The sequence below is a fragment of the Sinocyclocheilus anshuiensis genome, unplaced genomic scaffold (genome assembly GCF_001515605.1).
Source record: "Sinocyclocheilus anshuiensis isolate Anshui unplaced genomic scaffold, SAMN03320099.WGS_v1.1 scaffold11, whole genome shotgun sequence".
NCBI classification, from domain to species: domain Eukaryota; kingdom Metazoa; phylum Chordata; class Actinopteri; order Cypriniformes; family Cyprinidae; genus Sinocyclocheilus; species Sinocyclocheilus anshuiensis.
In genome coordinates, this window is record NW_015551076.1 from 1133547 (window position 1) to 1145584 (window position 12038).

Consider the following 12038-nt stretch of genomic DNA (forward strand, 5'->3'; position numbering starts at 1 on the left):
TATATTCAGTACACAAATTCTCATATATATATATATATGTATGTGTGTGCACGTGCATATTAAAAATCCCTAATACTTCCAGGTGTTCTAGGTGAACGCGAGGACCGAGTAGTACAATTATTACTATCATCTGAAACACTACAATACTTAAAACAACTCAGCTAAATTCCATGTTGTGCGAGTCCAAACGTATGAACTACAGAGAGAACGCGCGAGTAAAACGCCGTAACCAATCGGAGCTCAGCACGCGCTACACCCGGAAGCGAAGGGCGAGTGGACGGTCTTCGCCGTGCTGCAAATGTCTTTGGCTTTAGCCCAGACCAGGCCTCTTTTGCAGCTGTGGATCCCGATGACTCAATGACAAGCTGAGACGACAAAAGGATACTCAAAGTCAGCATCTTGGAAGGGTAGTCAAAAGCGACGACCTCTCCTTGCAGGCGCTGCCCCAGGCAGGTGATGCAGGAGACATGGCTCCCGACGCTGAAATACTCCCCTGGACCAGGAGCCGCCATCTTCTCCGCCAGGAAACGGGTGCCGTCGCCTCACGTAAACACGCGCAGCCGCGTCAGCACGGGAGGGAGCGCAAGGACGCGTTCCGCGCGATGAATAAAGTGACGCTGCGAACCAAGCCACGCCCACTTTACTATGGAGTAGTAGATCAGCAATATCTTACTACAGTGCACTACACGCCCTCATCCATCCACTTCTGACTTGCTCATCTTCCTGGTTTATGCACAAGGATGCTTGAAAACATACTATGGGGAGCCTGTTTTTACCTTCTGTGACCTAAATCAGGCCTTTTAAAAAAGTTTTTGTTGCTCCAGACACCCAAATATGATGGTCACAGTTGTAAAGGACCTCCTTAAAGGCAGCTAGCCTGTATATTATATAAGTACTTAAAAAATCCAAACAAAAATGATATTTTATTACATCAAACTTTTTTTTCCCTACCCACCATAAAAGTAGGCTACTTTTAGATGTACAGGTGCATCTCAACAAATTAGAATGTCGTGGAAAAGTTCATTTCAGTAATTCAACTCAAATTGTGAAACTTGTGTATTAAATAAATTCAATGCACACAGACTGAAGTAGTTTAAGTCTTTGGTTCTTTTAATTGTGATGATTTTGGCTCACATTTAACAAAAACCCACCAATTCACTATCTCAACAAATTAGAATATGGTGACATGCCAATCAGCTAATCAACTTTTCCACGACATTCTAATTTATTGAGATGCACCTGTATAGGTAGAAACATAAAATGTTGACTGTAGAGTAGCATGGCTCTCATTCCTTCTGAACGAAGAACCCGTAATAATGTCAAATACTGTACTTTGTCAGTAAAATGTTTTTTTGTTTTTTAAATTTTTTATAATAAAAATCGTATTTTTTTTACATAATTTTTTCATTGTGATTTCATACGGACAATTTAAAACCCCCCTGACCTAAATGATGAAAGAAAAAAATAATTAGAAGAATAAATAACAAATACAATAAAATAAATAAATCATCACATAATTTATGGGCTAAACATGCCCCTCACACTCAATATGTACATTTTTGATGTCTATTGCACAAAAAAATAATAAATATATAAAATAAAAAAATTATATATATACATACACACAGACCACTTTATTAAGTACACCTTGCTAGTACCGGGTTGGACCCCCTTTTGCCTTCAGAACTGCCTTAATTCTTCGTGGCATAGATTCAACAAGGTGTTGGACACATTCCTCAGAGATTTTGGTCCATATTGACATGACAGCATCACGCGGTTGCTGCAGATTTGTCGGCTGCACATCCATGATGCGAATCTCCCGTTCCACCACATCCCAAAGGTGCTCTATTGGATTAGGGGCCCAAAGTGTGCCAAGAAAATATCCCCCACACCATTACACCACCACCACCAGCCTGAACCGTTGAGACAAGGCAGGATGGATCCATGCTTTCATGTTCTTTATGCCAAATTCTGACCCTACCATCTGAATGTCGCAGCAGAAATCGAGACTCATCAGACCAGGCAACATTTTCCCAATCTTCTATTGTCCAATTTTGGTGAGCCTGTGCCAATTGTAGCCTCCGTTTCCTGTTCTTAGCTGACAGAAGCGGCACCTGGTGTGGTCTTCTGCTGCTGTAGCCCATCTGCTTCAGGGTTCGACGTGTTGTGCGTTCAGAGATGGTATTCTGCATACCATGGTTGTAACGAACAAAGATTATATTTTAATTTATTAAAATGTAAATAGTAATTAAAATAATTTTACATTTTATATAAATTATACATAAAATAGTAATATTTTATTAAAATGAACAGTGATTTAATTATTTTAAAGAATCACTAAAATATTACATTAAATACATAAATGAAGCTGAATGAAACAATTAACCTAATTACATCAGGATTTTTGCTTTAAAAAAAAAAATCCGTGCATTGATTTTTTTTAACCAATTTAAGATGTTATGCAGAGCATACACAGACAATATTGCAGGAAGATAAAACGAAAAGAAAATGTCTTGTATCTGTATCGCCACTGGCTCCAATGTTTCCCTGTATATGGTGAGCTGTATTTTAACAAATTGGGAAAAACACACAAACAAACAAACAGCAGGATTCAAAGGGACAGCAATTTTTAATGATTAATAGTCACAGTAATAGATTGCTCAAATAGCGTGTATTGCACATGTGTACACATATATGCACCCTATATACACGTGTGTAGCAGTTAGTATACACACCTTTGTATTGTCGCAACATGAAAGCACTGAAAGAACACAATAAATCAGGGAATGTGCTTTGATCATTTCAGATAACTTCTGCATATCAATATGACCAGAAGACAGACAAGAAAGAGAGGAGAGAGTCGAGAGCGAGAGAGAAAAAAAGATCTTAAAAATCCAAGGTTAAAAGATCTCACAAATTGAAACCCAATCACAACAAGTGATGTAGAACAGCAAAGAAACGAAGAGACAGTGAAGGAGACACAACCTCTCTTTCAAAAAAAGTCAAAAAATATACAAGCACTCTTTGAACCTCGACGATCATAGGTCACTACATATACACAACATATGAATTATCAATAAATATACATATTTACCCAATAGCAAAATATGTGGCAGAGACAGTAAAGCTATCTTCCACGGCGAATGTCGATGTCTTTTACACATACAGAGGTTTCCCGGTGTCATCATAAGGCCCTGTTCACGCCGCTGACATTGTTTTCTTTGTCGTAGCGAAAGAGGACGCTTTGGAAAACGTCCACTGAAAATGAACCGTCTCCCTCAGCGCTTCATTTAAGAAAGCCAAGCGTCGTACTGTATTACATCTGAGCGATCATTTCCCCTCTCTATGCATTGCTCAACCCATCGCAACCAAAGAGACGGTTTAGGTCTCAAAAAGGGACTTCTCAGGGTCAGCCAATTCATCCAGAAAAGTATAAAAGGAACGGAAAAGAAAAGGAGTAAAAGCGTTCACCACCAACTGCACGGTCAATAAACTGTTTGACGCCATATAAGGTGAAAATACAAAACTCTGCACAAATGGTTGGTGATCTACATCCAAACGTTACGAAACCTGATCACAGTAGTTCCTGATTCAGACAGCACATCCCATAGCCACATCGAAGAGGGAAATTCTCTTAGTGTATATTACAGTATCTAAATACAGAGGCCTAAATGTCAGCCTGATTTTTCACAAAGTGTTTCCTGTTTCTCTTTAACCGCAGTTTGCGTGAAAAGCAAGTCAATGCGCTTGATGATAATAACGACTGACAACAGACGGTTAGAGACTGAATGAACAGCTGAAGGTGATGTTAGTGTTGAAAAAACAGCATCTATAAATACTTTATCAGATGGTGACGTAACAAATGGACGACTGTTGTTGTTGTTGTGAAAAAAACTGGCCATTCACTTTTAGCTATTGTAATATATCTTTTAAAAAAGTTAGTTATTGCCCAAAGGCTATGAGGCCGTCGAAGAGATACGATGTAATTTTTCATCGATTTACAATGAGACAAACATCGATCCATAAGCAACGCAACTTTCAGCAGTCATTTCTGACTCCAAATAAATAAATCAAAAGTGAGCAGAGTCAAGAAATGCGCAGCGAAATTTCTGACGTTTCAACATCAACGTTGGCGAATCAATGAACGTACAAAACGAAAAACGCTGACGGAAGTTCACACGTCGCTTGCCGAGATAATTCACTCTGCTTTTAATGCCTCTTAATTAGTGTATGAGAACCCGAAAGTAAGAAAAAAAAAACGTGATTAGGTTCGGACCTACAGTGTAATTATTAGTGCAAGATGCTCGAGGCCCGGTTCAGTCTCGTTAAAAAAGTACTATCCATTAGACACGTCGTCACTTCTCAGACCGAGTAATGCTGCTTCTGTGACACTGCTAAAGGAAGAGGGTGACCTTAAATAAAGACGCAGCGGATTAAATCGAATTTGGCCCCCAAAAAGCTGTTGTCACACAGTGAAAATGTAATGAAGGATCGTTATTTCAGGGTCATAAACAAGCCATTGCATTTCATCCACAAGTGCACAAGTGATTAACCAGCATACAGCTATTAGACGACTGTCAACGGTTATGAACAATACTAATTAGTCTGGTGAAAAATAACCGTAGCCATAGCATAAAAGCTATATCAAAAGATGACGAAAATGTAACCAAAAGTTTGCAGAGTATTTTAGTGTTAAACAAAAAAAAGTGGTAGTCACTCTTATTGCCGGAAAAAATATTGTTAAATCCTGAAAAAGGACAATGCCAAATGCACTGCACAGTGACATAAATCAAAATCATTGATAATATCTGTACCACGCTGTACAATCCTTATCAGAGAATACTTCAAATCAAATGACGAAATTAACACTGATACAGACTTTTTTGTTTTCTTTTACATTTTTGTACAAAAAAAGGAAATGTCGTAATTAAAAAAAACCTCACCGACAACACTCTCTCGCCAACGGAAATAAAGTCAAATAAAACAAGTTTCAAATAAAAGAGCGTAAGGGAGCCAAACAAATAATTGTACAAAGGAAGGTGAGGCTAAACAAGTTGGTCACAACATCGTCAGTGTTTCCAAACAATCATGTCATGTGCTCGTCTAGGGCACAGGACTGATAAATAAAACAATCGCTGAATTTCTTTCGTTCTTTTGTTAACAGTAAAATAAAATAAAAAAGTATCAAAACCTTTTACCAAGAACACAACATTTACATCCCCCAAGAAACGAAAACAAAAGAAAGAAAGTGGGGCAGGAGGAGGATGATAATCATTTTGTGCTCTCCGTCGTTCATGGCTAAAATTCGTTTTCTTTGAAAAAATTAAGGCAATTTGAAAAACAAACAAATCAATGAAACTTAAGTCTTGAGGATTCTTGATTCGTTAAGTATTGGTGTTGTCAAATGTTTTCCTTAGTATAAAAGGCACCAAGTTCTTGGAAAAAAGTTCTTGAGACATTACCACAATGCGCCAATCCTTGTTCTCCACCGAAGGTCGAGATGGACGCTTTGAAAATCCTCTCTTCATATTTTACACCTTTGTCGTAAAACGGATGGGTTGCCATTATTTACGTTTATGTGCGAGTATGTAATAGCAAAGCCGTATACACCAAAAAAGTACTGTTTTCTCTGAGAGAAAATAAATGCTTCTGGGAAAAAGGCTAACCACCGTTCTTCCACTTCTGGATAAAAGTCTGCAGGCTGTTTTACTGTATGTACAACCACAGCTGATAAGAAAATGTTCCATAGGGGATATAAAGTACTTATATATTTTTTGTATATTCAAATGTGTATACGGTACACACAAACCTACATATATATGCTTATATATATATATATATATATATATATATATATATATATGTATATTCATATATATTATATACTTATAGTTCTCGTATGTTTGTGTGCTTTTCATAACAGGCTATTATACAGATGAACAAGTATACCAAAAAATCGACACGGTACAGTGTAAACGAGTATACTTGTCTGCAAAAGGTGTTTCGACACAGCAGGTTCCTCTTTTGGGAACCGTGTTGCTTGTGAATGAGTGTATATGTGTGTTTTGTGCTGAAGTATTTTTGCTGCTTGTTGGCTTTTTTTGGAACTTTGTACATTATACTTTGTACAGAAAACAAAGCTTTTCGCGGCCCTCTGAGCAACAACATCCCTGTGCTGTCGTGTTGTTTTACCCTTCCTCCTCTTCTTTTGATTTTTTTTTTGCATTTTCTTCTTTACGTCCTCAGTCCAATACAATGAGAAAATGAAATCAAAGGCCTCTCTCTGAAGAGCACTCCATTGTTCGGCCGGTCCAGCTGCGCAACCCTCACTGGAGTGGTCCTGTAATTACTCATCATGCCTTGTCGTCCCCTTTCGGCAACAGTTTGCTATGCTTTAACCTCAGAAAAGCGAAAGTGGGTGGGCTGTGAATGTGTCAGTTAAGCACCTGGAAATGAGTGAAGGACCGAGGGAACCAATCAAAGAGCTGGGAGGAGGAACATGAGGCGTGACCAGTGCCAAGCACACGTGGACAAGAAGGTTGGAGCAGTGATGCACTGTACTCGCTCTTCTACAACACGGGCTCCTCCTCCATCGGCTCCTCTGCTGATCTGAGGAAGGAGTGATTGGTTAACGGTTAATGAAGGGCTAAATGATGTATTAAACAGTCTACATAACAGCGGACAACAGGTTGTGGAGTTGCAGTACCTGCTGGTTTCTGTGGAGGTCTTTTGCTGATCGTTGTCCACAGTGAGAGAGGCCATGGCGGTCAAAGTGTCTGCCTCGTCCTTCTCCCGTCTCTGAGCGTCCAGTAGAGACTGACCCACTGTAGTAGCCAACCTCTGCAGAGACATCCAGTGTTTACCTACAGATCATGAGAAGAGAAACAATGATAAAGATCGTTATGTCATCAAGACCTCAATGCCAGAGTTATTACAGTTAACTAAAACTGAAATCAAAACCATTAAAAAAACATTTTTGTTATTTGAAAAAAAAAAACATAACTGAAATAAAATATTAAACTTTATTTCAGCTAGTTGCCAAGGCACCATTTCAAATTTTAGTTTGAAAATTCAAAAATATGAAATTCTAAAAATGACAAGAACACACAACAAAATTACTAAAACATTACATTTAAAATGAAAATATAAATACCATGCCATGGCAGCACAATAAACGAATAAGCTTTATAGAAAATGTCAAATTATTATATAAGATGTCAGCATCGATGGCCTCGAGTCCCGGCTCGCGGACCTTTCCCGATCCCACCCCCCTCTCTCTCACCCACTTCACTTCCTGTCGACCTACTGTCCTATCTAAATAAAAAAGGCATAAAACGCCAAAAATAAATATAAAAAAAAAAAAATATATATATATTATATAAGATCTTTAAAAATAATATATAATAGAAATTCTACAGTTTTTCCTGGAAAAAATGTTTTTTAAAAATGTCCATTAAAGACATTTCTGAATAAATCCATTACCACAATACTGATATTTAATACACTTTCATATTAAGTAAAAAATAGTGAATAAATGAATGAATGAATGAATGAATATAGAAATTAATACAATATGTAAAGAAAAAAAAACACATCTCTTCAATCAACACTTGCACTCTAACACTAGCACTTTCTATTCTATTTCTATTTTATCTACTTGTTTTCTTTTTAGTTATTAAAAATAACAACATGACCCTCTAACACTTGCACTCTATTTCTACTCTACCTACTTGTTTTCTTTTTTATTTAAAAAAAATGACCCTCTAACACTAGCATTCTCTATTCGTTTTCTATTCTTTCGACTTGTTTTATTTATTTAAAATAATTGACCCTCTAACACTAGTGCTCTCTATTATTTTTCTATTCTATCTACTTGTTTTCTTTTTATTATTTAAAAAACACCTTGCTACGTGTACTGCGTTAGACTAATCAAGACTTGTCACACCATTTACATATTATTGTTCGGTAACACTTTAGTTTAGGGACCAATTGTTGCTATTAAGTAGTTGCTTATTAGCATGCCTATTATTAACATATTGGCTGTTCATTAGTACTTATAAAGCACATTTTCTGCATGACCATATTCTACATCCCTAATCCTACCCAATGCCTAAACTTAACAACTACCTTATTAACTATTAATAAGCAGCAAATTAGGAGTTTATTGAGACAAAAGTCATAGTCAATGGTTTGTTAATAGCGAGAATTGGACCTTAAAATAAAGTGTGACCTATTGCTCTTTTGTTGGTTTGATTGCTTCTATTGTCCTCATTTGTAAGTCGCGTTGGATAAAAGCGTCTGCACTAAATGTAAATGTAAACAATACAATCTTAGCCAAGGTTTCTTCAGTTTCACTTACTCTGAATCTCAATGACCCTCTCTAAAGAGGCTGTGGCTTTTGGACATGGTTTCTGTTGAAGCACTGCCAGTGGTAGAGGATCCAACTGCAACACACAAAAAAACATGAAAAATAAAATAAATAAACTAATTCATGTTTATTTCATAAATAGGAACACTATTAAAAACTCATGCTCTGCTAATATTGACCTTGCTGTTTTTATGTTGAGGGTTCCAGAGACCTTAATAATGTATGTGTAAATGTGTATGTGTTTTGAAAATAACTTATTATTTACCCTTCAAATTTTTCAAATATGATCCTCTGACCTAATTAAAACCAATTAGGCACATATTATTTAAGCTTTAACCTTTTGTTTTATCACGGAGACCCCAAAACAGAACTTGAGGAGTTAAAACAGAAACACTTGAGTTATGCAGCTCAAATATAATAATATCATGTACTGTTCAGATGTGTGTGAATGAATGACAGGCACCTCGTCTCCAAGCAATGCAGCCACGCAAGACTCAGATGCATCACAGATGGCAGTGAGGTCGTGCCCTCCTTCCAGCGCCAAAACCACACGGCCACCAGCCAACTTTATCAACTGCTTAGTGAGATGGCCGAAACCTACGCACAGAGCCAGGAGCATGCTGGGTAATTCATGATCTATAAATAAACTCAAAAGCCTTCAGCAAACCTTAACGCCCCCAATTTTAACAGAAATGTAGGTTAACCGTGAAAAAGACTATCATTCTATTGGTCTAGTTGTACTACCAGTGTGACACCAATCTTTACTGCTCCCCAAAGCAATGACCCAGAACAACTGAGGTAGTCCAACCTCAAATAAATAAATGGATTTTTTGTGTATAATGCAATCCCATCTATGCAATCAAGGGGCACAAACAGCATTTGTGCCATCTGACCTTTGGTACTGGAAACAGAAAAACAGCAAACTCACATTTGGCGGTGACATTATATCCACCCAGGGGGGACTGATGGCCCTCCACAGCGTCAAAGCCAGCTGACACTAGCACTACATCCGGGGAGAACTCATTGGCTATGGGCATCACCACCGTTCTGCAAGCACACAGACAGCAAGACTCTGATTTACAAACGATCTGCACAGACTCCCATGAGACAACATCTTTATACAAGTGTAATCCAGAAACTAACTTAATACATTTTTAAAGAGCAATCGCTTTGATGTACTGCCTCTAAAAACAAGCTAAATTAAAAAATATATATATTTACAATGAATAATAATATATATATATATATATATATATATATATAAACTCTTCATATATATATATATACTGGACTAAAACTACATTCAATCAGTCATCGCTCCCAAAATGAATTAAACGGGTCATCTTGTTAATGCTATAAATTAATTACAACAATAAAAGAAAATTTCATCATGAACATACATGAACAACAATATCACATTAAACCACAGAAATTCCAAAATAACATTTCCCTTACATTCAATCGAATGCGACTCATCTGCGATTATGAACGCGATATTGCAGTGATCTACGGCTCTGTGTATTAAATGCCGCTCCATCTGAATGCAAGTGATGGAGATTTACTATTCACAGAACCGGCTTTACTGACAAGATGCGCATGACAATCACATGCGATTTATCGTGCAACCCTAATTTTTTTTGTTTGTTTGTTGATCACAAAGTACAAAACAGATGAGGAAAACTAGGATGCCGGGTGTATTCACAGCGCCGCCATTACTGTCTAGAGTGTGTGGAATGGTGCGCTGTGATTGGTTGTTACTGTTTACAGTGTGTGGAATGGTGCGCTGTGATTGGTTGAGCGGATATATCGCATTCTGCAGAAAAGGGAGACTGGCGTTTATCGCGGTTTGGAAAAAAAGGGAGAAAACATGACAGAATAACTCGGCGGATATTGCATTTTGCATAAATTAAAAATAGACTTTTCAATACCGACCAGATACAATACCGATTTTGGCGGAAACTCAAATTTTTTTTAAAATGGCATTTATCGCGTTTTGGAACAAAACTCTTCATATACATATATGTACACACACACACACACACACACACACACACACAATACAAATGAATGTAAAAAATATTATAAAAAGTATATTATAATAAAATAAATGATATATAATAAAACAAATTCATGAAAAAAAAATGCTAAAACCATTTAGTGGAGTCTCAAGAACATTTTTAATGCTGAAAGTGGGGCTATATTTTGTATAAGGTTTCTTACATTTTCTCTGTTTGTCTCCGACAGAAAGGAAGTGCAGATCTCACCTGAAGGCAGTTAGAGACTCCACATCGCCCATATGTGGCTCCACTCCACCTGTCCAGGCAATGTTGACATTAAAGCCCTCTCCTGGACCTACACCCACCTAGAGAGGAGCCCATGAGACGGTCAGTTAGAAATAAAAGACAATTTTGGTCATGTGACTACAGGAAGCAGCTATTCCCACAGTGACTAAAATGCTGTTACCTCCTCAGGAGCTCCGCTGCCTGGGAAAAAGTTGCCATCGTCATAACGGTGCAGGGAAATGTACAACACATTGGGGTCATTATAGAAGGCCTGCTGGGTCCCGTTTCCATGGTGAATATCCTATGAAAAGGATTGGAAGGTGGTTTTGTAACACTGAGACGAGTCTGGTTTTGTTCTTTGCTGTTCTATTAACAATCAAATTCATTTTAGAGAAGATTTTACTTTTCTAAAATCAGCTTAACTGAAAGAGTACAATAATATTGCTTGTCACATGTGGACTGTAACATCACAAGCAGCTCCTAAAAACTCACCCAGTCTATGATCAGGATCTTGCCCACCCCGAGTTTCTGCTGCAGGAGTTTGGCAGTGATGGCCACTGAGTTGAAGAAACAGAAACCCCTGCCAAGATACACACAGAGCAGTGGACGGTTATTCATGCAAACACGCATAAATGATTTATCCATCTAGATAACACAAAACTCACACCAATACATAAAAGTCCACACATGAATCGTTAAAATACATTTTGTTACTTTATGTAGCGTAAACAGGGCCGCATTAACCATTGGGCTAGGCGGGGCTGAAGCCCCGGGGCCCGGACAAGGAGGGGGCCCGTGATTGGCTGTGGGGTATTTTGACTGGTCATGGTAGCGCCGATTGCCAAAGCCCCGCCCCTCACATATTAGCGCTATTATATAGTGGAGCTTTTCCATATATTCCATGCATTACCTTTAGAGATTAAAACGTAACGTTTGAATTTGGTTTACCAATCAAATGCATTTATTCTATATTTTTACTTTTGAACGACCCGTGAACCACGTATCAATCAGGTGCAATGTCCGCATCCTCTCTTCACTTCGTTCTGGCATAATCTGGAAATGGTCATGCAAAGAACAATCTTCGATAAGTAAAAATGTAAACTATTCTAAAAAGAAAGTGAGAGAGGGGCTATTCTAAAAAAATGAGGAGAGAGGGGAAAACATGAGTTAGAGTCAGTAAAATTCCCAGCTATCAGGTTATTTTACTAATGCTGACGATGGAGTGGAAGTTGTGAAACAGCAAGTGGACCGGTGTAGTGCCGAATTTGCACCCTGCCAGATTATGCACCCCCTAGTATTGGTAGGTTTAGAAGTAGGTGTGGGGGAGGGGTTAGGATTAGGGGTGGGGTTAGGATTAGGCAATCAGGTAGTGACTTCAACTAGGGGTT

At 38.0% G+C, this 12038-nt stretch overlaps 2 protein-coding genes across 2 annotated transcripts in view; both read right to left on the minus strand.

Annotated features, from left to right (window-relative positions):
• lsm12a (LSM12 homolog a) overlaps nt 1–699 on the minus strand; it is a 6717-nt gene extending 6018 nt beyond the window's left edge. Inside the window, exon 1 of the mRNA XM_016452397.1 lies at nt 386–699. Within this exon, the coding sequence (XP_016307883.1) occupies nt 386–512 (127 nt within the window). The 5' untranslated portion in view covers nt 513–699. The remainder of the gene's footprint in view (nt 1–385) is intronic.
• Nucleotides 700–6212: 5513 nt separating this feature from the next.
• The window catches only part of LOC107662418 (histone deacetylase 5-like), a 53467-nt gene continuing 47641 nt past the window's right edge, over nt 6213–12038 (minus strand). The window contains exons 16-23 of the mRNA XM_016452438.1: nt 11143–11230; nt 10832–10951; nt 10633–10730; nt 9297–9415; nt 8832–8965; nt 8360–8444; nt 6707–6863; nt 6213–6609 (exon numbers count right to left, since the gene is read on the minus strand). Of these exons, the coding sequence (XP_016307924.1) occupies nt 6570–6609; nt 6707–6863; nt 8360–8444; nt 8832–8965; nt 9297–9415; nt 10633–10730; nt 10832–10951; nt 11143–11230 (841 nt within the window). The 3' untranslated portion in view covers nt 6213–6569. The remainder of the gene's footprint in view (nt 6610–6706; nt 6864–8359; nt 8445–8831; nt 8966–9296; nt 9416–10632; nt 10731–10831; nt 10952–11142; nt 11231–12038) is intronic.